The sequence below is a fragment of the Acomys russatus genome, chromosome 1 (assembly GCF_903995435.1).
Source record: "Acomys russatus chromosome 1, mAcoRus1.1, whole genome shotgun sequence".
Lineage (NCBI taxonomy): Eukaryota > Metazoa > Chordata > Mammalia > Rodentia > Muridae > Acomys > Acomys russatus.
The window spans coordinates 44,862,328-44,886,019 of NC_067137.1; the positions used below are offsets into that span (position 1 = coordinate 44,862,328).

At 44.4% G+C, this 23,692-nt stretch overlaps 1 protein-coding gene across 1 annotated transcript in view; it reads right to left on the bottom strand.

The window, feature by feature from the left end:
- Window positions 1–23,408, bottom strand: part of Slc26a4 (solute carrier family 26 member 4) — a 44,009-nt gene extending 20,601 nt beyond the window's left edge. The window contains exons 1-10 of the mRNA XM_051144651.1: window positions 23,000–23,408; window positions 22,222–22,411; window positions 20,045–20,184; window positions 13,759–13,869; window positions 11,726–11,910; window positions 10,965–11,129; window positions 8,067–8,219; window positions 7,873–7,955; window positions 2,645–2,792; window positions 1,336–1,449 (exon numbers count right to left, since the gene is read on the bottom strand). Coding sequence (XP_051000608.1) covers window positions 1,336–1,449; window positions 2,645–2,792; window positions 7,873–7,955; window positions 8,067–8,219; window positions 10,965–11,129; window positions 11,726–11,910; window positions 13,759–13,869; window positions 20,045–20,184; window positions 22,222–22,385 — 1,263 coding nt within the window. The 5' untranslated portion in view covers window positions 22,386–22,411; window positions 23,000–23,408. The remainder of the gene's footprint in view (window positions 1–1,335; window positions 1,450–2,644; window positions 2,793–7,872; window positions 7,956–8,066; window positions 8,220–10,964; window positions 11,130–11,725; window positions 11,911–13,758; window positions 13,870–20,044; window positions 20,185–22,221; window positions 22,412–22,999) is intronic.
- Window positions 23,409–23,692: the final 284 nt, after the last annotated feature.

Sequence of the window (23,692 nt, forward strand, 5' to 3'; positions counted from 1 at the left end):
ACGCCACCCGGACTTTACATTGTCTCATTTAATCCTTATGGCGGCAACCCTTCGACGTGGATATAGTTAGTATTCCCTGTCTTGCTAAAGAGGAGCTGTGGCATAAAATATGAGGACTCCGTAGTTTGTTTGGTCACGGGTCCCTGGATTTCAGTCCAAGGTCTTAGACTTTCAGCCCTAGAACTTAATACACTTTCCAGTAATTAAATATCAAGCCATTCCTGCCTTGTTTCCTTCTTCAACGCTGAACTCCTGGCATCACTCCTTCCTAAATATAATACAGGCCAGTGTGTGGCAGGGGATATTAACTTACTAGTACACCCATTATCCCCGAGCCCTTTGCCAAGGGGTCACTTTACATGGACATTATTATTGGGGCAGCCAGCCCATGCCTTGTTTGTGCCTGGAGATAACAGCAGGAGAGCAGCCAGCAGAAGTTCGGGACTCAGCTGCACCCATGCAGGAGCGTGTGTCCTGGGGAGCTTGACAGCGCCCACCACTGACATGAGCTGCTGAGCTCCAGATGCTGACAGCTGTGACATACTACAGGAGTAGCTGTGGGGCTGAGCTCTGACCACACTTCCTCTTGGCAACACACCTCTGCTTTTGTCTGTTGGTGTGTACTGGGATTCTTTACCTGTTCTATGGTGACACCATCTGCACTGTAGTCATCCATGTGTTGTGAGAACAGTTAGAGGTCTCCCCTCCCTCACCCCCAGGCAAACCACTGCTGAAGTGGATGTTTTCTCAGTATTTTCTCTCATTCTTATGTCTGCCTCTGCCTTAACAAAACCCTGGAAAATTGTGTGTGTTTTACAGCAGTTGGGGTTTATTCTCTTTTATAGTCTTGGGCTTCGCGGGGAGGGGGGGTGGGGGGAGGCTCTAAATAATGTTCTACCCTATGTCAGGAAGCTAAAGCCTTCTGATGATTGACAGAAACCCACTTCTAGTCCAGGGCTCGGCTTTGGTCTGTGTGGCGCTGAGTCTGGTTTGAAATTGTCTTTGAGAGCACTTCCGAAGCTTTTTTGACCACCCACAGGATGAATTACACAGAGGTTAACCCCAGCTACTTGGGAGACTGAGGCAGGACTGATCCCAAGTACAAGAGACCTCTGCTTGGGTTACAGAATGAATGAGAGGACAGCTGGGACAACGCTGTGTTGAAGCCTTGTCTCAAAAGAAGAGACAAATAAGGGTTGGTCAAATGAAAGAGATGAGGCCCAAGTTGATCAGATGAGGAAACACAAGTCTCTCTCCAAAGGCTAAGAAGTGTCCCCGAGTCACCATTTCCTTCCTGTTCCCTGCTGTCAGTGTGGTCCCACTGTCACTGCATACCTGTGTCTTTCCCCCGGTGCTCTCCTGAACCGCTGTTCGAGACAGGGCAGTCGTAGCCACAAAACAGGAGAAAAATCCAGAGAAGACGTTGCTTATCCCAAAGGCAATGAACTCCTAAGGGAGAGACTGGATGACAGTGATGCTGCAAAGAGAACTCTTGCCAGACCCTCATCAAGTATCCGTCAGGATGACTCAGGGGGTATAGGACTTGCCATGCAAACCTGGTGACACGAGTTCAGGTCTCAGAGACATGACTCCACAGAGCTGTCCTCTGACCTTCACACATGTTCTACATGCCCACAACATCATATGCACACACATGATAATAACTTAAAATGGAAATAAATTACTGAATTACTTGGCCATATGAAAAATTCTTCATCTAAACTAATAGCTAATTTTTATGTTGGTTTTTACCTAACTAAATTAGATCTTTTCTGTTTTTTAATTATTAGTGCTTGTGCTAGTGAGTTTTATGTCAACTTGACACAAACTAGAGTCATTTTGGAAGAAGAAACCTCAATTGAAAAAATAACCAGATTTGACCAGTGGCCAAACCTATAAGGCTTTTTTATCTCTTTTCCTTCTTTTATTATTTTTGGGTTATTTTATTTTGTTTATTTATTTATTGTTGTGTTTGTTTGGTTGGTTGGGTTTTTTCTAGACAAGGTTTATTTGTGTATCTCTGACTATTTTAGAATTTGCTCTGGAGACAAGGCTGACCTCAAACTCAGAGATTAGCCTGTCTTTACCTCCCTCCTGAGTGATGGGATTAAAGGCATGCAGCCCTGCTGCCTGGCTTGAAGGGCATTTTTATATTATTATTAATGATTAATTGGAGGGCCTAGCTCACTGTGCAGTGACACCCCTGGGCTGGTGATCATAGGTGCTAAAAGGAAGCAGGCTGAGCAAGCCATAGGGAGCAAGTCAGTAAGAAACACTTCTCTATCACCTCTGCCTCAGTTCCTGTATTCAAGTTCCTGCCTTGAGTTCCTGCTCTGACTTCCCTGGATGATGGACCACAAGCTGAAATAAACCCTTTCCTCCCCAGGTTGCTTTTGGTCGTAGTGTTTTATCCCAGCAATAGAAACCCTGACCAAGACAGTGTTACTTTACCTTATTTCTTAAGAAGCAAGGTAATTTAGCATACATTTTTCAAAATAATTTTTAATTAGCAAGTTCAAGAGAGAAATCAAGTCAATAAAAGCCAGTGACAGAAACCAACACTTCCCTGAAGTGAAACCAAAATCTCCCCCAGTTGCGTTTTCTTTACTTGTTTTCAGCCTTATAAGTTCAGATCAACAAATACCTGGTTCCCATCGATGACGTAGTCATGCTTGGTGGCGTAGACTTTTCCTACAGACACAGCAATGGCATAAGCCACCACAGCAATGGAAAAGGATGCAGCCAGCATGTCAGAAAACTGACCCACAGATGGGAGCATGGGAGGCAAGAACCTGGGTAGTGAAAAAATGTGTTAAGATCTGGCAGCCAAACTGGGCGCAATGACGCACACCTGTAATCCCAGTACTCTGGGAGGTAGAAGCAGGCAGATGGCTGTGAGTTAGAGGCCAGCCTGGTCTACAGACTGAGTCCAGTACAGCCAAGCCTACACAGAGAAACCCTGTATCAAAGAAAAAATAAAAACAAAAACAAAATCTTAATTCCAAGAAGGCAAAACCATCACCCCACATTAAATGTATGTGACTATAACTACCTTGTACTCACAAGAATAACCCATGATTGTGTTTTTATAGACTAACAAAGCCAGAGCTCTTCTATAAACTATTAAAAATTAAACATTAAGAGGAAGAGCTTCATTTACCTATAGAACGTCCATAGTGTGCAATCCCAGAAGTCTCCAGCCATTAAAACCAATCCCCTGCCCGTGACACTGACAACTGAACAAAGTGGGAATGGGAGTCTTAGAGACAAACCGTAGAGATGTTTTGCGCTGGTGAGCATCCCAGGGTCCTATGAACCTGTCTCTCTCATTTTGATATGACAGCTGAAACTCAAAGAGGGAAGTGAGTGGCGTGAGGTTTTAGTTGATCCATGTCTGGAGATTTAGTAATTGGGTAGCAAAAACTACCAGACTTCTCCCCATTCCTCCTCCTATCCCATGTGTAGGCTCCGGAAGGAACCCCAGCTGTAGATCGCATGATAGAAACAGCCCATCTCAGTGTCACATCACCTGACTTTAGGTCTCACTTAATAGGACACTTTCAAGCCCCAGTCAAGACCACTTCAGATAACCAGGTCTCTGTCAAAGGTAAACCCTGAAAAGGTCTGAGTGTTGATAATAGCATGGTGCTCACTGCCTCCATGGTCAAAGCGTTCTCTAAATATCACTCAGTCCTTGATCACTGAGGTTAAAAAAAATGGTGAGGTATAAAATCAAAGGATTTCAGTCAGTCAGTGACTTTATGACTTTGGGCATGGTTAAACCTACTGAAGCTGCTTCATTGGCTGTCATAGCAGGACTGGGCCCCCTCTTCTTAGGACATTTAACGAGCTATTATTGTGTAGCTGCTAGTGCTGCTCAGGCTGGAAGGACCTAAACCCAATGCATTCCCATCACTACTTGTAATTTCTCACAGGACTTCAGTGGTGTCAAACATTTGTCCAAAGTCAATTAGTGGAGGTCCTGTCTGGACATCTTCTAATGACCCATTGAAGAATATCTTCTATTACCTGACGCCACCCTTCCTAAACTACATCATCACCCTATGGGACTGTTAGCTGTAGCCAACCCAGTCTGACCCAGTGAGGGGAAGGGGGGCCGTGTGAGCACACATCCTGAAGACACGAGGATGGGGAACAGTGGGAGTCACAGGTGGCAAACATGCTAATTGGATGTTTTGCTTCAGATTGGATGTGAATGCTTGGCACATGTTTCCCTAATCCAGCCAAAGAGCCATGGCAATCCACAGGAAACAGCTATCCGTGTCCTATTATGCTGTCTGTCCTAGGCCACACTTCCAAGTTCACTGCAAAGGACTTCAGTTGAAAACAGTGGCAATAAATATGACAAAGAGCACCTCTGATACCAACTAGCAAGAGAGGAATCAGTCACCAAGAGAGGGGACAAAATAGGTTAGTATTGTTAGCACACAAACACACACACACACACACACACACACACACACACACATCATGGAGACAGGGTAGGAGAGAAACACTTATTGAAATAAATGAGAAGCTGGGCACACTGGGAACTGTGGGAAGAGGATCAGCTGCATCAGGAGAGAGGCAGGCTGTGATTAATGGGAGAGAAAAGGTTTGGGTCAATCCCCGTGGGGACACTAAGACACTAACTAGACAAAGATAGGTTGTGTTTTTTAACCAAGGAGGGGAGAGGAGGAGAGAGCCACCCTAGCGATCAGCAGCCCTCTCCACCTCACAGCCATCTGTTGCTAAGGGTTGCCCAGTTCACTTCCTTTTCACCTGTCCAAGCTCTACATTCTAGTCCATGGCTGGCTGTGTCTACTCTCCTTATCTCTTACATCACTGGAATGGATTCCTCATCTACTTGCTTGGCAGATTTAATTCACTGTCTGCAGTGATAACAAAAGGTCACACTCATGCTTTAAAACCCCCCAGTAGAGCCTCAAAAATGTTACTATAAACACAAAGAGATTTGGCTTTTCTTGGTGGTGCCCAGGAGGCTGCTCACCTCTTTTTGCTGCCTCAACCTTATTTTATGCTCCAGTTGTAATGAACTCCTTGTTGTGCCTCCAAAATGCCACATTACGTTATAAGCTGTGTGTTTTATTCAAGCATCCTAACCCTTTCCCTGTTACCACCCTGCCTTACTTACTATTTCCAATTTTATTTGGCTGATGAATATCATCCTTAAAATATCAGGAAATTGTCCTCCTCCTAATGCATAGCAAGCCTACCTTCCACAGGCACTTCCCCCTGGAGGGTGACCATGTCCTCACTAGACTGGGAACTACCCACTGGGCAGCACACTGCCTACCATGGGGTAAGTGTTTACAGACAGATGAGTGATGAGTATAAGCATCTCAACATTGTTTTGTGGGAAAATTTCATTTGTATAAATGGTAAATGTCATGTAGATAATATGATGTAATACTTCATAGTCATCTGATGGGAATCTTGGTCTCTAAAAGATAAGCAGAAGTATATCTTCAATCAAAAATCCAAGACATTCAACATAGCTGGAGAGCTACAAGGCAAATAAATATTCAAAATATTTTGATGAAAACATACTGAGGCAAGAAAAAATTTACTATCTTTGCATGTCAGTGTATATAAAGTAAGGAAGTGCTCTAAAAACCAAATCAAACCACATAACCTGTCATAACTGAAACACACACACACACAGAGTGGGGCATAGTAGCTAATCAAAAGAGTATTAAGTGGCCCCAAATAGACAGCTTGATGAACACAAATGTAGCATTAGTCAGATGGCAGTGGCATATACCTTTGATCCCAGCACTCAGGAGGCAGAAGCACGTGGATCGCTGTGACTTTACAAATTCACTAAATTCATACAGTCCAGCCTGATCTATAAATCAAGTTATAGGACAGCCAAGGCTACCCAGAGAATCTCTGTCTTGGGGCGGGGGTGGGGGGAAGTAGCATTAAGGTAGAACTCAGAGTATGTCATGAGTTCATACTGACATAAAAAAAATAAATGTGGGAAACAGACAAACCTGAGTGCAAGGGACAGAGTCACTATTTGGGCTATGCAGTGGGAGATTGTCCCAGGGAGACTGAATATCAGGAAGCTGCCAGCTGCAATCTGACTGGAGAAGCAAGGAGGAGGATCGGTTCCCTTTTCTGGTGCTAGAACATTCACATCCCCACTCTGGCTCCTCATCTTTCCATGCCACCCTTTCCTTTGCAGATGTGTTAATACCATTAGAATTGCTTCTGGGCCACCAAGTAATATTAGATAGCCAGGACCTTTCTTGTGGCTTCTTTGTAATGACACGGGCGTAAGGACTTGATTCCTCCAACAAATGTTTGCAGAGAGACCACTCTAAGGTAAATGCTGTGCTGGGGAGACAGAGCTGAATGTCACAGATAGGGCTGCTACCATGAAGGGTCCCCCAGAACTAAGTTAGCAATCAGGGGACTAAGCTTGAGTAAACCCAAGGGCAGGAGAGTAGAGCTCCTGCAAAGGGGAGTGGACGTGAGAGTTCTTAGGAGCAGGAGAAAAGATGAGATTAAGGGAAGTGAGTCCCCACAGCAAGCACCGGAGCAGAGGAGCACAGCGCAGGCGTGTCCTGAAGAGCACCTCTGGCCTGTGCAGAAGAAATGAGATCCGCATTTACACATTTCTACGCAGGGATTTATAACTATAGAACAATCCAGTCTTTAGGGTGGAGACTGAGAAACTCACGGTACATTGCAATTTTCATCATTACATTTCTTCTAGCCTTAGCCTTTACAACCCAACGCTGATCTTCTAGTATAGAATTTCTCAAATTTACCCAATCAGAAGATTCACTTGGGACACTTTCTGGACAGCCTGACTCTGCAGGTTTGAGGTGGGAAGCAGGAATTTGTGTTAAACTGGATCAAGGATGTTACCAAAGGGTACACTTGTAACACTGGAATGGGTGATATGTAATGTAAGCTTCATGTACCAGTTCTTTTAAAAATATATTTAAATTTATAATTTAAAAATTGTAAGATATTGACTTACTCAAATGAGAGTATCATTTGCTGTGGAAGCACTGGGTAGTTTCTGTTACCAGCATAGAAAAGCCAGGACAATTTGGGGCCCTCCATTAATTGAAAGGAGAAAATACTGCTTGTTGGTTGGCCCCCAAGTCTACTGTCAAACACTGTTGTTAATATTGCAGATGTGGTAAACGTGGGCTTCCTCTTGACTGCAGTGGAAGCCACTTGGTCTACTCTGCATTTTTATGAGAGCTCTCACTGGCATTTCACAAGCTTCAGCTGTGTAATTAGCCACGTCTTACAGAAGAACTTTCCCAGGCCATACAAGTTGACAGTGACAGAGATAGGTGAAGGATCTCGGCCGCTTACTCTTCTAATTCACAAAATGTCTAAATATCTATGAAATATACACGGAAATAGTGCAACTTATCTATACAGGTGAAAGAAAGCATTTTCATCTGTAGTTGATAACATGGTAGAGAATTTAAGTCAGACATCCTAGAAACAAACTGTTCACAATGCAACCAATGCTAACTGTAAATAAGCTCATATTATATTGCAAGTGTGTGTGTGTGTGTGTGTGTGTGTGTGTGTGTGTGTGTGTGTGTGTGTGTGTTTTCTAACCAGGTGCCCAGTACAAAATGTACACGTCCTGCCACACTTCAGGAAAATGGAGCACTTAAAGTCTGCTTTAAGAACTGGCCTGAACTTGATCTCCATATGCACTGTTTGTCTAATGTTTGGTGCACACGACATTTCTTCAGGATCACATGCAAGTAAGACTATCAATGGTGAAGTGAAACTAGTAATAAAAAGTTTCATTGAAACCAAGTACTGCCTTAGTTTATTGGCTCTATCTGAGAGGAAGGCCGCACTCACCCACTTGGGATGGACTTAACAATGCCAGCATTGTAATTTTTTTCCAAGTTGGCCCCATAGGAAATGGCAGTGGCAATTATTGTCTGAAAGAAAAGGAAAAAAAAAAAAGTGGAAAAAAACAACTCCACTGTTTAACAATCCCTTGCTTGTCAACCTACTTAACACTGAGTTTTCTAAGCATGTATTCCACTTACCACAATCACTTCTATAGGAATAGGAATTGGGATTTTGTGTTTAAATCGGTCATTTAGTTCCTTAACTGCCATACAGATGATGATGGTAAGTAAGCCAGCAGTGAAATCTGCAATGTTGGTGTCACCGATATTTTGAAAAATCTCAATTAGTGTCTGTAAAGAGAAAATGGGTTCATATTTCGTATGCTACTTTATACACACATAAAATCAATCCTCCAGCATGAACACTCGTGTCACATCAAACAGCACATATGCGTCTTATGCAAAAATCTTAAACCTGGGCCTGGCAAGATGGCTCAGTGGGTTCAGGCTCTCACTGCCATGGCTGATGGCCTATGCTTCATCTTCAGATCCATAGGATCTGAGGGAGAAAACTGACTCCTGAGCATTGTTCTCTGACCTCCACACATGAACACACATACATGTACACACACATACATGTACACACACATACATGTACACACACATACATGTACACAAATAAGGTTGTTGTTAAAAATCATAAAAAATGTATTGTTACTACAAGAACCATTAAGTACATAAAAATTTAAAATACACATGTGCATAAATAAATAATATGAAGCTATTATTAAAATCATAAAAATATACTGACTAACATAAGGAACATTAAATTAAGTACATGCAATCTCTAAAACACACACACATAAAGCTAGTGATGGTGATTAACATGGAGAGGTAAAACAATGGGTCACTTTTACATTCTTGTGTTTGCTTATCTGTATTTCTTAGTATAAAACGGAGATTTTTTTTTTCAAGGAAAGCTGTGGAATGCTATCTTTTACTTATAGAAAAATAAATAAAATTTGTGTCTTACAAAGGTCATACAGGTGCTATTCAGTGGTCTCTATGTAGATAGGAGTGTTAATGAAACCAAAGTCTGCCTACCCCAAAAAGTCCAATTACTTTTCTTTGGTCCCAGCCAGCATCCTAAGTAATGTTCTTCTCCCAACCTGAATGATGCAGGAAATAACAAAAACTCCCCAAAAAGGTGCCATATGGATATCTAAATGGTGTTGATCAACTCTTTATAGCAAATTAAAGGCACCAAATGAATACATAGTCCAAATATATATTGTCTAGAAATTAGGGTATCGCTAACAGCTATTTTCTCCAGGTGTGCAGAGATGCTGGCTCAAGGAAAACTCATTTTGTTTCTGGGACAGCAGAGTCTTCTTCAAAGGAATCAGTAAGGGACAATCCTGGGCAGAAAATTGGCATCTTTGTTCTGTCGTGTGGTCTGTCTTAGGTAAGTCATGCCCCCAGGAGGCATTCCTTAGAGGTAGAATTACAAATGGTCGGGAATCATCAGGTGGGTGCTGGGAAATGAACCCAGGTCTTCTTCAAGAACGAGTGCTCTTAAGTGCCGAGCCATCTCTCCAGCCCCCAGGAATTAATGTTAAACATATTCAAGGCCCACAAGTAGGAAGTGGTCGGACCAAGACTCTAACTCCAGTCTGTTGATGTCTAAGTGTCTTGACCTTTAGCCACGGTGCTACTCCTCCACATCTGTTCTAACTGCTAGCCTTGCACCTGGCTTGCAGTGAACACTTAGCAACATTTGCTGAAACCTGGAGTAGTGTGGGATTATGGCACTGAGGCTGAGAACGTTTGTGACAACGCAGCTCCTGTATATGTGTGCCTGGCTGTATATTGTCTTCAGATGCTAACTTTTAAAATCTTAGCTCAAGCCGGCTTCAAACTCACAAAGAACATGAAGACACCTCAGAACATCTGATCTTCCTGCCTTCACCTCTCAAGTGTTAGGGTTATTGACATGTGTCCAGTGATGGGAACTGACTTAGGGCCTCATGTATGTTTGGCAAGCACTCTGTCAACTGAGCTACATCTCCAGCTGCTGTTTTCTGAATGCACTTTTGCATGGCTTCATTCTCCCAAGCCAGAATGACATCAAGTTCCTATTACCACCATGTCCCAAGCATCAGCAACATACTTTATATAGAACATATACTTAGATCTAAGAACTTCAAACCCACTTCCGATGCTCTAGATCCTTCTTTTGCATCTCTTTTGCACGTTGAATCAGCTCTGAATGGAATGTTCCTTTTCATTTATAACTGCTGAGACATTTACATTATGCATTTTATGGATGCTCCTAATTAGAAAGGGCTTTAGAGACACATCTCCAATCATTTCATTTTAAAAGTGAGAAAGAAAAAGAAAGGCTCGAAATAATAATTTCATAATAATAACTTTTCTGGAATTTGCTACAACCCTCCCCTGAGCCAGTTACCCACCTACACTCTTCTAGCAATCCAGGGAATTAGATGCTATTTGCAACCACATTTGACAGAGAAGGAAACTGAGGCATGGTGATTTGCTCATAAGACTTGTAAGTAGTGCAGGGCAGTGGTGGTGCATGCCTGTAATCCAGCACTCAGGAGGCAGAGGCATGTGGATTGCTGTGAATTCAAGGCCAGCCTGGTCTACAAAGGGAGTCTAGGACAGCCAAGGCTACACAGAGAAACCCTGTCTCGAAAAACCAAAAAAAAAAAAAAAAAAAAAAAAAAAAGACTAATAAGTAGCAAAGTCAGAATTTGAACCCAGGCCCACTCAGCTCCAAACCTGAACCTTCAGCCACTACCCTCTACAACTTGCCTAGGAGGCACTGAGCTTCTCAGATCAGAATGCAGATCTGTGGCAGCTCAGTCCTTTCTTTAGTTGCTACGCTACTTCAGATTCCTTAATATTTTTGAGGGCCGTAGCATCTGAGGAAAGCTTTAGAGCAGTTGAAAAATGGTTTTCAAAATGTCATCCTGTTTGTTTCTTTCAGAAACTGTGTTTCGGTGACTCTGAGTGTACACACACACACACACACACACACACACACACACAGCAGGAGAGAGATGCATCACTTACATAGATAATAGAGAGGACGCCATTGTAGTTTCTGGTTGACACATTGAGCACGATCTTTAGCTGTGAGACCAGCACTTGAAAGGCTGCTGCGGTTGTAAATCCACCGACCAAAGGGTCTGCCAGGTACCTCACTATGAATCCAATCTGCAAACCTCCAAATACCAGCTAGGGTAAGAAGAAAGAAAAAAAGTTAGGCATTTGTCTCAGAGAAGGGCTAGTGCTCTGGAAATACTGACAAATTAAACTTTGTGACAGCGAAAACAGATAGGCTGCCAGTGGGGCTTAAAGACTTGTGAGAAAAAAGTGGGAATTTCCTGCCCCGCCCTCCCATCCACCGCCTTAAAACATATGTGATGTAAAATTTAGTATTTCCATCTATGAACTATGAAAAGCAAAAGCCACATCACTTCTTTCTGTGACTTTCGGACCTCATGGCTCCGCTCTTTGAACACTTTTCTCCTTTATGTTTGCTGCACCCATCCTGTGCTTAAGCTCAACTGAATCACTTGTGTTCTGTTTGCTATCTTTTCTCTGACTTTGATGACAAGTGGTTCTGATTTTTGTTGGTTGGTTAATTTTTTTTTTTTAAGGTTTAAAACCTATTTGAGCATCTGATCTAAAACAATTTTATTTAGATAATTTTTTTTTTTAGTTCAAGCGATTTGTTTTACTGTCAGATGCACCTTTGAGTCTCCATGTTTTCAAACTAACTCTTTCACAAAGGAATTGCACATATCTGTGTTTACATGTAAGTCTGTTACCTGTATGATTCCAACTAGCAGAGTGAGGGTGCTTGCAATCAGTACCCTTGCTGCATCTCTGGCTCCGGTGTCTAACGTGGTCGTGTTCAATGCACTTCCGTTACCACTGGGCACAAGAAAGCGGTCATCTGGAGCCATGCTCAGCACAACAGATCCCACCATTAAACTGACCACAGGGAAAGGGCCTGGGGAGAAAGGCTCAGTCAACTAACCGACCACGAATCACAGACATTTAGACTCAACATGTCTATGCACAATTAGAAAGGTGTGTGAGAGGTGGCTGTAATGAAGGAACACTGTTTGAAGTCACTGAAAGTAGATATCTCAAGGCATTCCCGGCTCAGAGAGGGCAAGAGAGATACGTAGGTAGGTAATAGTAAAGCAGTATTCAGTGTACTTCGTGAGTCATGGGAAGGGGGCTAGCTCCTCCTGTGTGGGGTCCCTATGGCACAGGTGTGGGAGTTATCGGGAAAGGCTTCCTGGGAAAGACACATATAAACTGAACTGAATTTACTTGTTCAATTTAATATTTATCCTCTATGATCCCATCTCTTAGAGTGTTTAAAATCCTGGTCTCTGGACATGAGTACTTACATCAATATTACAGTGTCCAAATTGACAAGGGATTGGAATCAATTTTCTTTTTTATCATATGCTAGTTACTAAAATCCTTTTTTTTTTTTTTTTTTTTTTTGAGGCAAGGTTTCTCTGTGTAGCCTTGGCTGTCCTAGACTCACTTTGTAGACCAGGCTGGCCTCAAACTCACAGCAATCCACCTGCCTCTGCCTCCCGAATGCTGGGATTAAAGGTGTGCGCCACCACGCCTGGCCTAAAATCCAATTTTTTTTTAAAGTTGTAATTTCTTCTATTTACTATTCATGTTTTCCCCCCATGACAATGATGATGATGATGATGATACCCTTTGATTATAAGAGGCGTTATGGTTTAGAAGCCTCAATACCCAAATCTAGTAACCAGGAAGATCTAAATGTAGAGAATTGGAGAGGCAAATACACTTGCCTCTTCCTGATTGGTTCTCTAAAGAAGGAAAGTTGATTCAGCCAATAAGTTCCCCATGACCTGCTTCTGCAGACAGGTCAGAGGCTAAATCTCTGAGAGACACTGGCATGCACAAGAGCATGGTATAGGGTAGAGGACATGACTACAGTTGCCTCAAGAGGGACAACCAGGCAACACATCTCACCAGCACGTGGGCACAGCAGCAAATGGAGCCTTCTTTTGCTGATGTCAAAGTCTCACAAAATCATATCAAAACATTTGTTTGCTGGACAAGTCCAGAAAAAACAGACAAACACAAACAAAGCCTACCCTGAATGTGGGGAATGAGAGGAAAGCCCAGTATAAGGCATGCCAAGAAGGAGTGCGAAGCTTTTTCTCTAAACCATCTTGGCAGGAGTTTTCTAGTCTTCCAATATTACCTTATTGAAATAAGTATGTTCTTTAATGAAATAACAAATATGTACTTAGTAACCATAACTCACTAGATACAAAATTAACCTAGTGATGCAAGTGGATTTAGAGACTATAAAGATGTTTTTTCCTCTGTCATATGTTGGAAGAGAACAGTTTTAAGTACAGAATCAATTTATTACACCTGAATCATTGTTATTATTATTTTTTTGTCTTTCAAGACAGGGTTTCTTGGGGAGCCTTGGCTGTCCTGGAACTTACTCTGTAGACCAGGCTAGCCTCGAACTCAGAGATCCACCTGCCTCTGCCTTCAGAGTGCTGGGATTTAAGGTGTGCACCACCACTGTCCTGCTGCATTTAAAATTTTTAAGCTGTGATAAAATTCAAAAGTGTACTTTAATTTCCAGCCTTTCAATTTCATTTTCAATAAAGCTAACAGTTCTAGATAAAGCTAACAACACCAATTAATAAAGAAAGCAGTGAGACACTGAAGTTTGATTCCTCTGGGACTCATTGACAAGGGTCTACAGGCATTGTGCACATAATATGGCAGAAACACTTTACAAATGAAAAGTACAGCTGCAGAATAAGCTTGTAATTACCAACTGAGATGTGTCTTGAGGTTCCAAAGACAAAATATGTCAGGATAGGGAAAAAGGCTGAGTAGAGACCGTATTCAACAGGAACAGCAGCTAGCAGCGCATAAGCCATCCCTACAAGTACAAACAACACAAAAAAAGTCACCAACGAAAACGACCGCATGTTTACCACACAGAGAAAGGCTTTCTCATAAATGTTCTCAGTTTATGGATTCAAAACATCAGCCAGTCCTGAGTGGTTTTCTTATTTTGCATACAGACCCTGCCTTTGCTAGGCTATGGGCTATGACTTGGCTAGGATAGTGGGTGTTTCTACACCTATCCCTTGCTCAAATGAACTGACTCCTTTGCTCAGTGGCTCAGCCACTGGCTGATGTTGTCGGTTGGAAAATAATCAAATCAGTTCCTGTAGAATTTGTTAATCTAGTCCAAAGGCCCAGACCAGCTTATGTGAGTAGTTCTGCTTGAACCCGTTCCGCTCTGTGTTCTAAAGTATGTAGGCACTACTGCACTTTCTCCTTCCTTGCTAAAAAACACATGTTAGATAAAAAGCAAGACACCTCTACCCTGATGAGGGAAGCCAAGCCACCAGTGGGCTGTGCCACACCCTGGGCCATGACTCTTAAGCTATGGAGAAACAACATCTCAGTGGACAGGGGAGTTGGGAACAGATAATGACATATTCTTTCCCTTAGTTAAATATTATGGCAGACAACATCTCTCCTACTTCACACTTTAGGGGTGAGCATTCAGAACTTTGACTCTTGCGTCATTAATAAAGAACTGTTTATAATGTTTATAATGACTTGTAAAACTTACTAATAACCTAAATAACCCAACCCCTTTGCACTTAAGTTTATTTACTGGATGAATATCTTCCAATAAAGAATGATTAGCTAAATTATACTTTTACATGGTAGTTCTGTGTTGTAAAGGGAAAAGGAGAGTCCAGCGAGTGGTGTATGAAATTCAATGGAAGGGAACTGATGTAATGTAGAAATATTGTCCATAAGATAACCAAATGTAAAGTAAAACTTTTAAAAAGTCACATTTTAATCTGTGTGTGTGTGTGTGTGTGTGTGCGTGCGTGCATCCGTGTATGTGTTGTGGAAGCAGTAGGGAAGCAGGTGTGCATCGCACAGCACGCATGTGCACGCATGTGAACTTTCGAGCATCAGTTCTCTCTACAGTGTGTGTCCTGTGTCCTAGGAATCAAACTGAGGTCCTTACGTTATTGATGCATTTACTTTTTGAGAATTTTGTATGCGTGTATGGATGTGTGGTATGCGTGCATGATGTATGCACACGTGTGTGTTCGGGACACTAGAGGCTAAGGAAAGCATCAGGTGTTCTGCTCTGTAGCTCTCTATTGTATTCCTGTAAGACATCGTCTCTCACTGAACCAAGCTAGGCTATCAGTGAGCTGCAGCAGTCTTCCTGTCTCTGCTCCTTCACAGTGCCAGTTTTAGAGGCAAATGACTGCACACCCTACCTTTACATACATGCTGGGGATTTGAACTCAGATCCTCATGCTTGAGCAGCAAATGCTCTTAATTGCTGAGCTGACTCCCCAACCCCTTGGGGCACTTATTTAATACTCTAGTTACTACAAGGAAGTGATAATCAGCTGTCCCAGGAACACAGAACAGAAAGAGAGCAGGTCCACAGAGAAAAGAGAGAGAAAGGAGCAGGGAGGAAGAAGGCACAGCTTGCTTGCTTCCTATGGACAGTTTTCAAGTCCTCAAATGAAGAGTTCCCTGAACAAGGTGCAGCATCTCTTCTTCATTCCTCTTCTTTGCCCCTCCTCCTACACGTCTTAATATGCCTAGGAAACAGGGATGCTTTCACTTTGCATACACAGTGTCTATTTAGGGGTAACCCTTATTCATGTACGACATAGTTATCCTTATCACAAAGGAATTTGGTACATTTTTGAAATAATATGGTTTGCAATGAAACAGACTATTGATCGAAAGTGTGAACTCTGGCTGGGCAGTGGCACACACCTGTAATCCCAGCACTCGGGGAGGCAGAGGCAGGCGGATCTCTGTGAGTTCGAGACCAACCTAGTCTACAAAGTGAGTCCAGGACAGCCAAGTCTACACAGAGAGACCCTGTCTTGAAAAGAAAGGAAGAAAGCGTGAACTCCATGCTGGGGCACAGACTGGATAGGATGGTGGCAGCATGGTAAACTGAAGCCATCTGAAAGGAGAGACCTTCCACCATGTAAGGATGCAACACGACAGGCTGTTTGGACTCCTTAGCTCCAAAAGCTATGAGAAATAAGTTCCTATTACGTACTAAGCAAGTTAATAAATGTCAAAGAAAAAACCCAGACAGGAAACTCCCCATAGCTATGGAAAAAGATAGCAATAAATAGGTTTGTAGGTCATATGACAATAGAAATTTCCTTTTGGTTTTCTTTGTTTCTTTGTTTGTTTCTTTCTCTTTTTTTCTTTTTCTTTTTCTCTTTCTTTTTCTTTTTGGAGAGGTGGTTTTCCTGTGTGGCCCTGGCTATCCTGGAACTTCCTCTGTAAACCAGGCTGGCCTTGAACTCAGAGATTTGCTGCCTCTGCTGGCATTAAAGATGTGTTGCACCACTGCCAGGCTATGATTTTACTTTCTAATACTAAGACCCAAAGGACCCCACTACCCTGGGCAAACCCCAGATGCCTCTCCCAGCACTTCCAGGGCCCAGCTAGCTAACAAGTCATAGAATTTGCCATCACTGCAGCTACAAGATGCCCTCCCTCCCCCCTCAAGCTGTGGCCTGAAGCCACCCACCCACCTTCTCTGGAACCTTCCTTGGGCATCGCTCTATCTTCCTTCCAAAGACTTCTACTAGGAACTAACTACTCTGTCTGCATCACTGTAGCATCTGGCCTCCCTTCCAACCTAGGTCAGCTCAGTCCATTCACAAATGTTCTCGTGTTTTCTCTTCACCTCCCCCTTTCACCTGGAACCCCCTCCCCAAACATTCATGTGCTCCAGAACAACTTTCAAGCAAGCACAAGCACACAACTTAGACTTTGCACCAAGACTAACCAGTCCTCCCCAGCACTGACCCCTCAGACAACAACCGGCAACTTTCCTTTGAAAACCAAGGAGATCTTGTCTTTGAGGAGTAACCCTTCCACTCTATCCCAGAGCTCCTCCACATTCTCAGGAGTTCCCTCCTTGAAGTTCCTCCGCTACCCCTTAGACAGGCCTCTTCACTTCTGCCAGGCAATTCCTGACAGCTCAGTAATACACTCTAGTAGCTCCTGCATTTACAAACAAACAAACAAACAAACAAACAAACAAAGCCTCCTTCCTGCCACTTTTATCCAATGTCTTTTTCCAATTCTCAGTGAAACCTCCTAAAGGCAGTATGCATTCACCATTGTCTACTGTTACCAGCCCTTCAGTGTTTCTTACCCCCTTCCCCCTTCCCCCTGCCCTCTGGCCCCCGCCCCCTGGCCCCTTCCTCCTGCCCCCTGCCCCTCTGCCCCTGCCCCTCTGCCCCTGCCCCCTGCCCCCTGGCCCCTGCCCCCTGCTCCCTGGCCCCTTCCCCCTACCCCCTGCCCCCTGCCCTTGCCCCTTGCCCCTTGCCCCCTGCCTCCTGCCCCCTGCCCTTGCCCCCTTCCCCCTGCCCCCTGCCCCCTGCCCCCTACCCCCTGCAGCCATCCTTCTGGCGAGGCATTGAATCTCATTCCTCTACTTATCTTTTTTCCCCCAACTTCATGAGTCAAACCTCAAGTTCTTAATTGCTCTTTCCTCTTCCTTGTCAGCTTTCTCTTTCCTTCCTCTGGGTGATTAGGGGTATCCTCATTCTTTTCTTTCAGTACACATTTTTATTCTGACATTGTAATGCTGATGTAGTGCTTGGCAAGAGGTCTATCCCTGAGCTGTGTCCCCAGCCCTTGTGCTTTTGACTTGAAGTTGTGCTGCACAGAGTAGCTTCACCTGCCACCATAACTGTCCTGCCTCTTGAAGAGTGTGCTTAGACTGGATGACAAGGTATGAGAGTCGCCTGATTTTCTTCTGCGCTCACCAGTACATAGTAGTGATCATTGCTGCAGAACGTATTTCCTGTCTCGCTGCGCTCTCTAAGTCTTGCCTGATCCAGCTCAAGGTAACAAGCCTTATCCTCAGGGCTGGGGCTGGAGTGAAGCAGTGAGGTGCCTTGGGGGACATTATTTACTCAGGCCCTTAAGGAGGTGTCTACTTGCTTCACTCAAAGCCTGCCCTTGCCGGGTCTTTTCTCAGATCTCATCCTCAGGACGGCCCTCCCATACATGCTGCACCACACCAGAATTCTCCTTTTCTTCCATTTGTCCTCAGGTCCCTTGCATCTTTACCTGGTACACAGTCATCTTTCTGCTATCTCATAGATGGCTCCCAGTCATCCCCTGGGATCTGTCTAGCTTGCTCCTCTTTGGTTAGGAGCCTTCATCAACTATCATATGTAAAATAGACCTCCCTCCCCAAATTAGTCCCTATCATGTTATATTCCCACTTCTACCACTGGGCTTGAGCTCCACAAGGTCTGTGACTGTTAGCAATGGCTGAATACCTGACGTATGAAATTAGCCCGCAATAGTTTACTATGTTCATGAGTGATAAGCAACTGTGTGTGTGAGAGCCAAATTAATGTTCCAGAAACATAGCTAGCAAAGATAACTTCATAGTATTATTTCTGGAAAACAAGCTACTCATAAAATGAAGACCTAAGCCAGGCAGTTATGGCTCGTGCCTTTAGTCCCAGCACTCAGGAGGCAGAGGCAGGTGGATGTACAAAGCTAGCTCCAGGACAGCCAAGACTACACAGAAAAACCCTGTCTCAGAAAGCAAAAATGAAACAAGCAAACCAACAACCCAAAAAGCTACAGTGTACAAGTTATGAATATAGGAATTAGAAAAACTTCAAATCCCAGTGCTATCACTCACTCACTCCAAGATCTGGGGCAAGCATTAATAGATTTCTCATTTGTGGAAGGGGCTGTAATAATAGTCCGTATCTTGAAGAGTTCATGTAAGAATGAAATGAAATGTATCTGATACATATTAAGAAAAATTTATCTCTTTTCCCCCAGGGTCCCATGCATGGCAGCTGAGCACTGAACCACTGAACTCCATCCCCAGATGGTAAAGTAGATCCTTATCACACACTTGTCTATAACAACTGACAATGCCTACTTCCAGGGAGCCCCAGGGTGCTGCCACTTTACAGCATTTATTTATTTATTATTTATTGGCCCACACAAGGTTTCTCTGTGTAGAGCAGGCTGATTTCAAACTCAGAGCTCCACCTGCCTCTGCTTCCCCAGTCCATGGATCAAAGGCATGCACCACCATGCCCGCTCACTTTCCAGACAGAGCACCTTATAGACCACACCCAACCCCTCACCTCTGTGATCTAGGACATACTGGCTTTAACCGAGGCTCCCCACTGGGGCTGCAGAACCTCTTCCTTCTCTGTGGGTGTGCCCTGCCTGCTCTGAGTAATCTGAAGAGCTCCATAGCCAGATTTAATGCACAATATTGCCTAGCCTTTATCACAAGCTTCTGTTTCCAAGCTCTTTCTCCACAGTCCCACACCCTGCATCAGTTCCCCATCACTTGGCACGCTCAGATGTCACCTTCAAGAGAACCACTCTACATCCAGGAAGGAACCCGTCCCCAGTCCCCTAAGAGTGGGTGAAACACACCTCATCGACGACGCCGTCCTCGTAGAGGACATCCCTCCTGCCACAGCTTTAGCACACTGACCTATGAGCATTCGTTTTTCTCCCCTGGGCTATGAGTGCCTTCAACACATCTTAGTCTTGATAACTTACCTAGTGTCTGCAAATTATACCAGATAAATGAGTTCTGTTGTCACAATTGGGAGGCTTTGTGGAGGCTGAAAGAACTGGCTTTTAAAGACCATTAGAAGAGCATAGAGACTATCAGAGCACATTATTTGTAGTGAGAAAGATTACTTTACAGAACTTTAGCTATGTGCATACAGATCACCATGCCATGCTCATGTCTTACTGTTACTGTGGTGGTCAGCAGCTTTGGGGGGCTCCGGCTTGGGGCATGCCTCTAATCTGGAGCCCCACAGCCAGAGACACATCAGGAAGATATCTTTATGGAAGAGAAGACAGATACACACGCCTCTTTCTATCTGAGGTTCCCTGGGGAAAGCTGAAGGCCTTGAAAGGAGAATGATTGCTGGTCAGTGGTGAAAGGAGTGGGGGAATCAGGAATATTTGTAGGAGACAGTAATGGCCAATCACCTGAGACCTATCCATCAGCATCTTACCTTGCAGGGTACCCACTAGCCCAGTGCTCACTCCAGAGATGATGTCACTGAGCAGCCATTCCTTGACTCTGTATTTGGGGAGCCAGTGCAGAATGGGCAGGACAGCCTTCAGCACACCAAAGGCTCTCTTTCTTGAGCAACTGTCAAAAAGCACAAAGGCAGGCTGTCTTGATTCAGTTTGGACAATAGCCAGTCACAAATCACAGTCATAAACCAAATTCTGCTGTCTTTTAAAAATAACTAGTCAGGAAAATAATGAGTTCTGTGAGGAAAATCCTGACATTTGTCATCTTGTGTGTGTGTGTGTGTGTGTGTGTGTGTGTGTGTGTGTGCGCGCGCGTGCCAAAAATTGTATCTATCTTTTTAAATGCGCTGCTCTAGGAAACACAGGATTAAATGCCTCCTCCCCTTGTCCACCTTTTTAATCCTCTGAGAAAATATCCCTACACAAGAACTCATTTTCTGAGCCGGCCAGAAAATGATCAGTGTGGAGTCTCTGTGTGAGATTAATTTTTAGGCTTCTCACACTGGCATTGCCTTCTTTAAAGAAAAATAAACACAGGACTATTTTGGCAATACAAGCTTAGAGCCACTTCTTAACAAAACTTTCAGTGGGATGAATTCATACGTTTGTGCCTTGTTGCTTTGCAACAACCTCTAGATAAAAAGAAAAATACCAATAGATAGGACCTGCACTTTTTTAAAGGTATTTTTAGGAAATTATATTTATAAAATAATTGCAGAGTTAATCAGGTAACCCAAGTTTTATATTAAGGAATTATTTTATGTGGATAATAAGACAAAGTTACATATTTTTAAGTCCTTGGAGATACACACTACAAATATATATTCGTCATTTTTATATGCCACGTGATTTTGTGGATTTAACAGTTGCAGATTAAAAATAAGAAAACTATACTGAACATATGAAGGGCTCCCACCCTTACTTCCTAAACTTTACAGTGTGACAGTGGCTAACAACAGTTATATGGCTTTAGTATTATAACTTTATAATTTAACTAGAGAGTTAAAACTATGCAGGAGGATGTATGGGTTATACGCAAACATTAACCTGTTATAAGTAAGAGACTTGGGAACTTGGAGGGGGTGCTCCCTGAGGGGTGGGGTCCTAAAACCAATCCCCTATAGATACTAAGGGATAGCAGTAATAGGTCAAAATCCAATATATGTGATTAGACTAGAGAGCCGGACATATTGTGTATAAAAATCTAAAAAGAAGTAAAAACTAAAGAAATAAAAACAAAAAATCCCCTCTAAACAAAATACATTGTAGGAATGTATTAAAATCTCAAAGAACTGTGGGGCGGTGGTGGTACCCTAACTTTAGTCCCAGCACTCAGGAGGTAGGAAGTGGTTTTTGTTATATTTTTGTTTGTTTGGGGTTTTATTTTTTTATTTTATTTTATTTTTTTTTTCCGAGACTGAGTTTCTCCATGTAGCCCTGGCTGTTCTGGACTCCCTTTGTAGATCAGGCTGGGCTCATATTCACATCACAGAGATCTGCCTTGTCTCTGCCTCCCAAGTGCTGGGATTAAAGGCGTGTGCCACCATGCCAGGCTAGAAGTGATTTTTTTGTTTGTTTTTGTTTTTTGAAAAGAAAATCTGGCAATTGAGTGACTGCCACGTCTTTTAAGTTTGTGGTGTCTGGTTCTGGGGCTTCTTGAGGCTTGGGGACGTGGCGGTTATGCCCAGGGATCACATTGCCTCCTGAAGCACTTGGAACACCTGTCTCCTAGCTTTACTCCTAGGTGTCTGAAAGCGATCTCGACGTTCATTTGGCCAGGCTTGGCCATCATCGGTTGCGATGAGATCTTTTCCTACCGTTTTTCCCCTAGGTTGGCCTTCACAAGAAGGAAGCAAGGAGCCACTGGACCCCAAGGTACACTCCAGGTTTTATTTTAAAGGGATTGGGGGCGAGGAGGGGGGAGAAAAAAGTGAAACTGGAGTAGTGTCGTGACCAGACTCCCACTTCTCCACTGAGGAGTTCCTGCAGACAAAGTTGCAGTAATTCCAGCTCCCAGATTACTGGGGCCACCTCTTGTCCTGGAACCACGGGAGAAGCGCGAGCCCGGCCGGTCCACCGCATCTGGCCGCAGGGCGCGCGCTTCTTCCCCGGACCGGGTCGCCCCGGCACCTGCCAGCTGCCCCCGCGGTACCTGCAGCTCCGCGCCAGGCTGTCCCGTAGCGTCCTGCGCTCCTGCAGGCGCCGCTCACGCTGCTGCTGGAAGGCGAGCTCGTTGTACACCGGCCGCGACACCGCGTAGCTGCAGCTGTACTCGGCGAGCTGCGGCGGCTCCGACCTACCGCCCGGCGCTGCCATGGCCTGCGAACCCGAGGACCGCCGGCCTGGAGGGGACGCGACGAGGGAAAGCACACAGAGGCACGAAGCGAGCCAGCAGCGGGCACCTGGGAGAAGCCTCGACTGCCACCTGTGGCAGGGGCTCTGGAAAGCCGGTTTGAGTCCCGCAGTCCTTGGAACTGGCAACAAACAGCCCTTATGGCCAGCCACCTGCAGGACAGCAACCGAGGTCTTCAGAGTCACCCACACAAGATACTCGGGAATCCCGCTGTCCCGGGACTGTGCCTCACTTTGAGGGCTTGGGTGTTGCACTGGGTGGCCTCCCTGAGCAATCAGGGCGCTGTCCGCGTACTGAAATCTCCCCCGGATCTGACTGGGGGCCTGTGCGACGAGGAAAGGGTCCGGTATTCCACGCACTCGTTTGGAGACGTAGCTCCACGCACACTCTGGGCTGCAACAGTACAGTCCCCCTTGGGGACAGGTGCAGTGAGTTTCCCGGTCCGACCCCTCGCTTCCTTTTGTCTCGCCTGTTCTAGTGTCTATCCTGCCTTGCCCACCAGTGCCAGACAGTCCCATCCCTAGAGAGTTACGACAGGGCGGGGTGCAACAGACTGCATCTTCTGTGATGAACTCACCTGTTTGGGCTCCGGAGCTCTGCCTGACAAGAATGCCTTGGGGACAGTTTTCCTGCTGCCTTTATAGCGCTCACCAAAAGCGGTGGGACGTTTTATTTATGGAGCAACAGAGACACCTTAGTCTAACGGAAGGACACCGACTACAACCAGGAAAAAAAAAAAAAAATCCTGCCTGTCCTGCGTTCTTTCCCTTTCCCAAACCCAGACAGCCGTGACTCTTAACAGTTGTTTCTCAGGGGCCACCGGATCTTCCCTCATACCACGACTACTATGACTGTGAGATCAGAGCTTGGGAGACTGGTTTTTGGGAGCAACTCCCAGCTTCCGTGTTGGGGAACGAGGTTGAACGCATAACCCGGTCTAGGCGCACTTACACCTAGTGGGAAGAGAGAATAGAGGTTAATGTGGTTTGCATGCCACATTTTCACAATGCTGAAAAGTCTTTTAGGAGAATTCAGTGGATATGAAGAGATTATCGTTCACTGACTGGTCTTAGATACAATATCTTTTCACTTTTGTGCTCGTGTCTAATTCACAAGCTCAGGTGTAGAGGTGGCCCCTTTCTCAGCTGCCTCTTTGAGTTTTTAATTTCTTCTTCTCCAGCTAGACCGTCAGGAGGTGATGCATGGGGGGATAAGCAAGCATCAGGACAGGAGTAGGGGATTCTGACCTATACTCTTTTATATTCCTTTG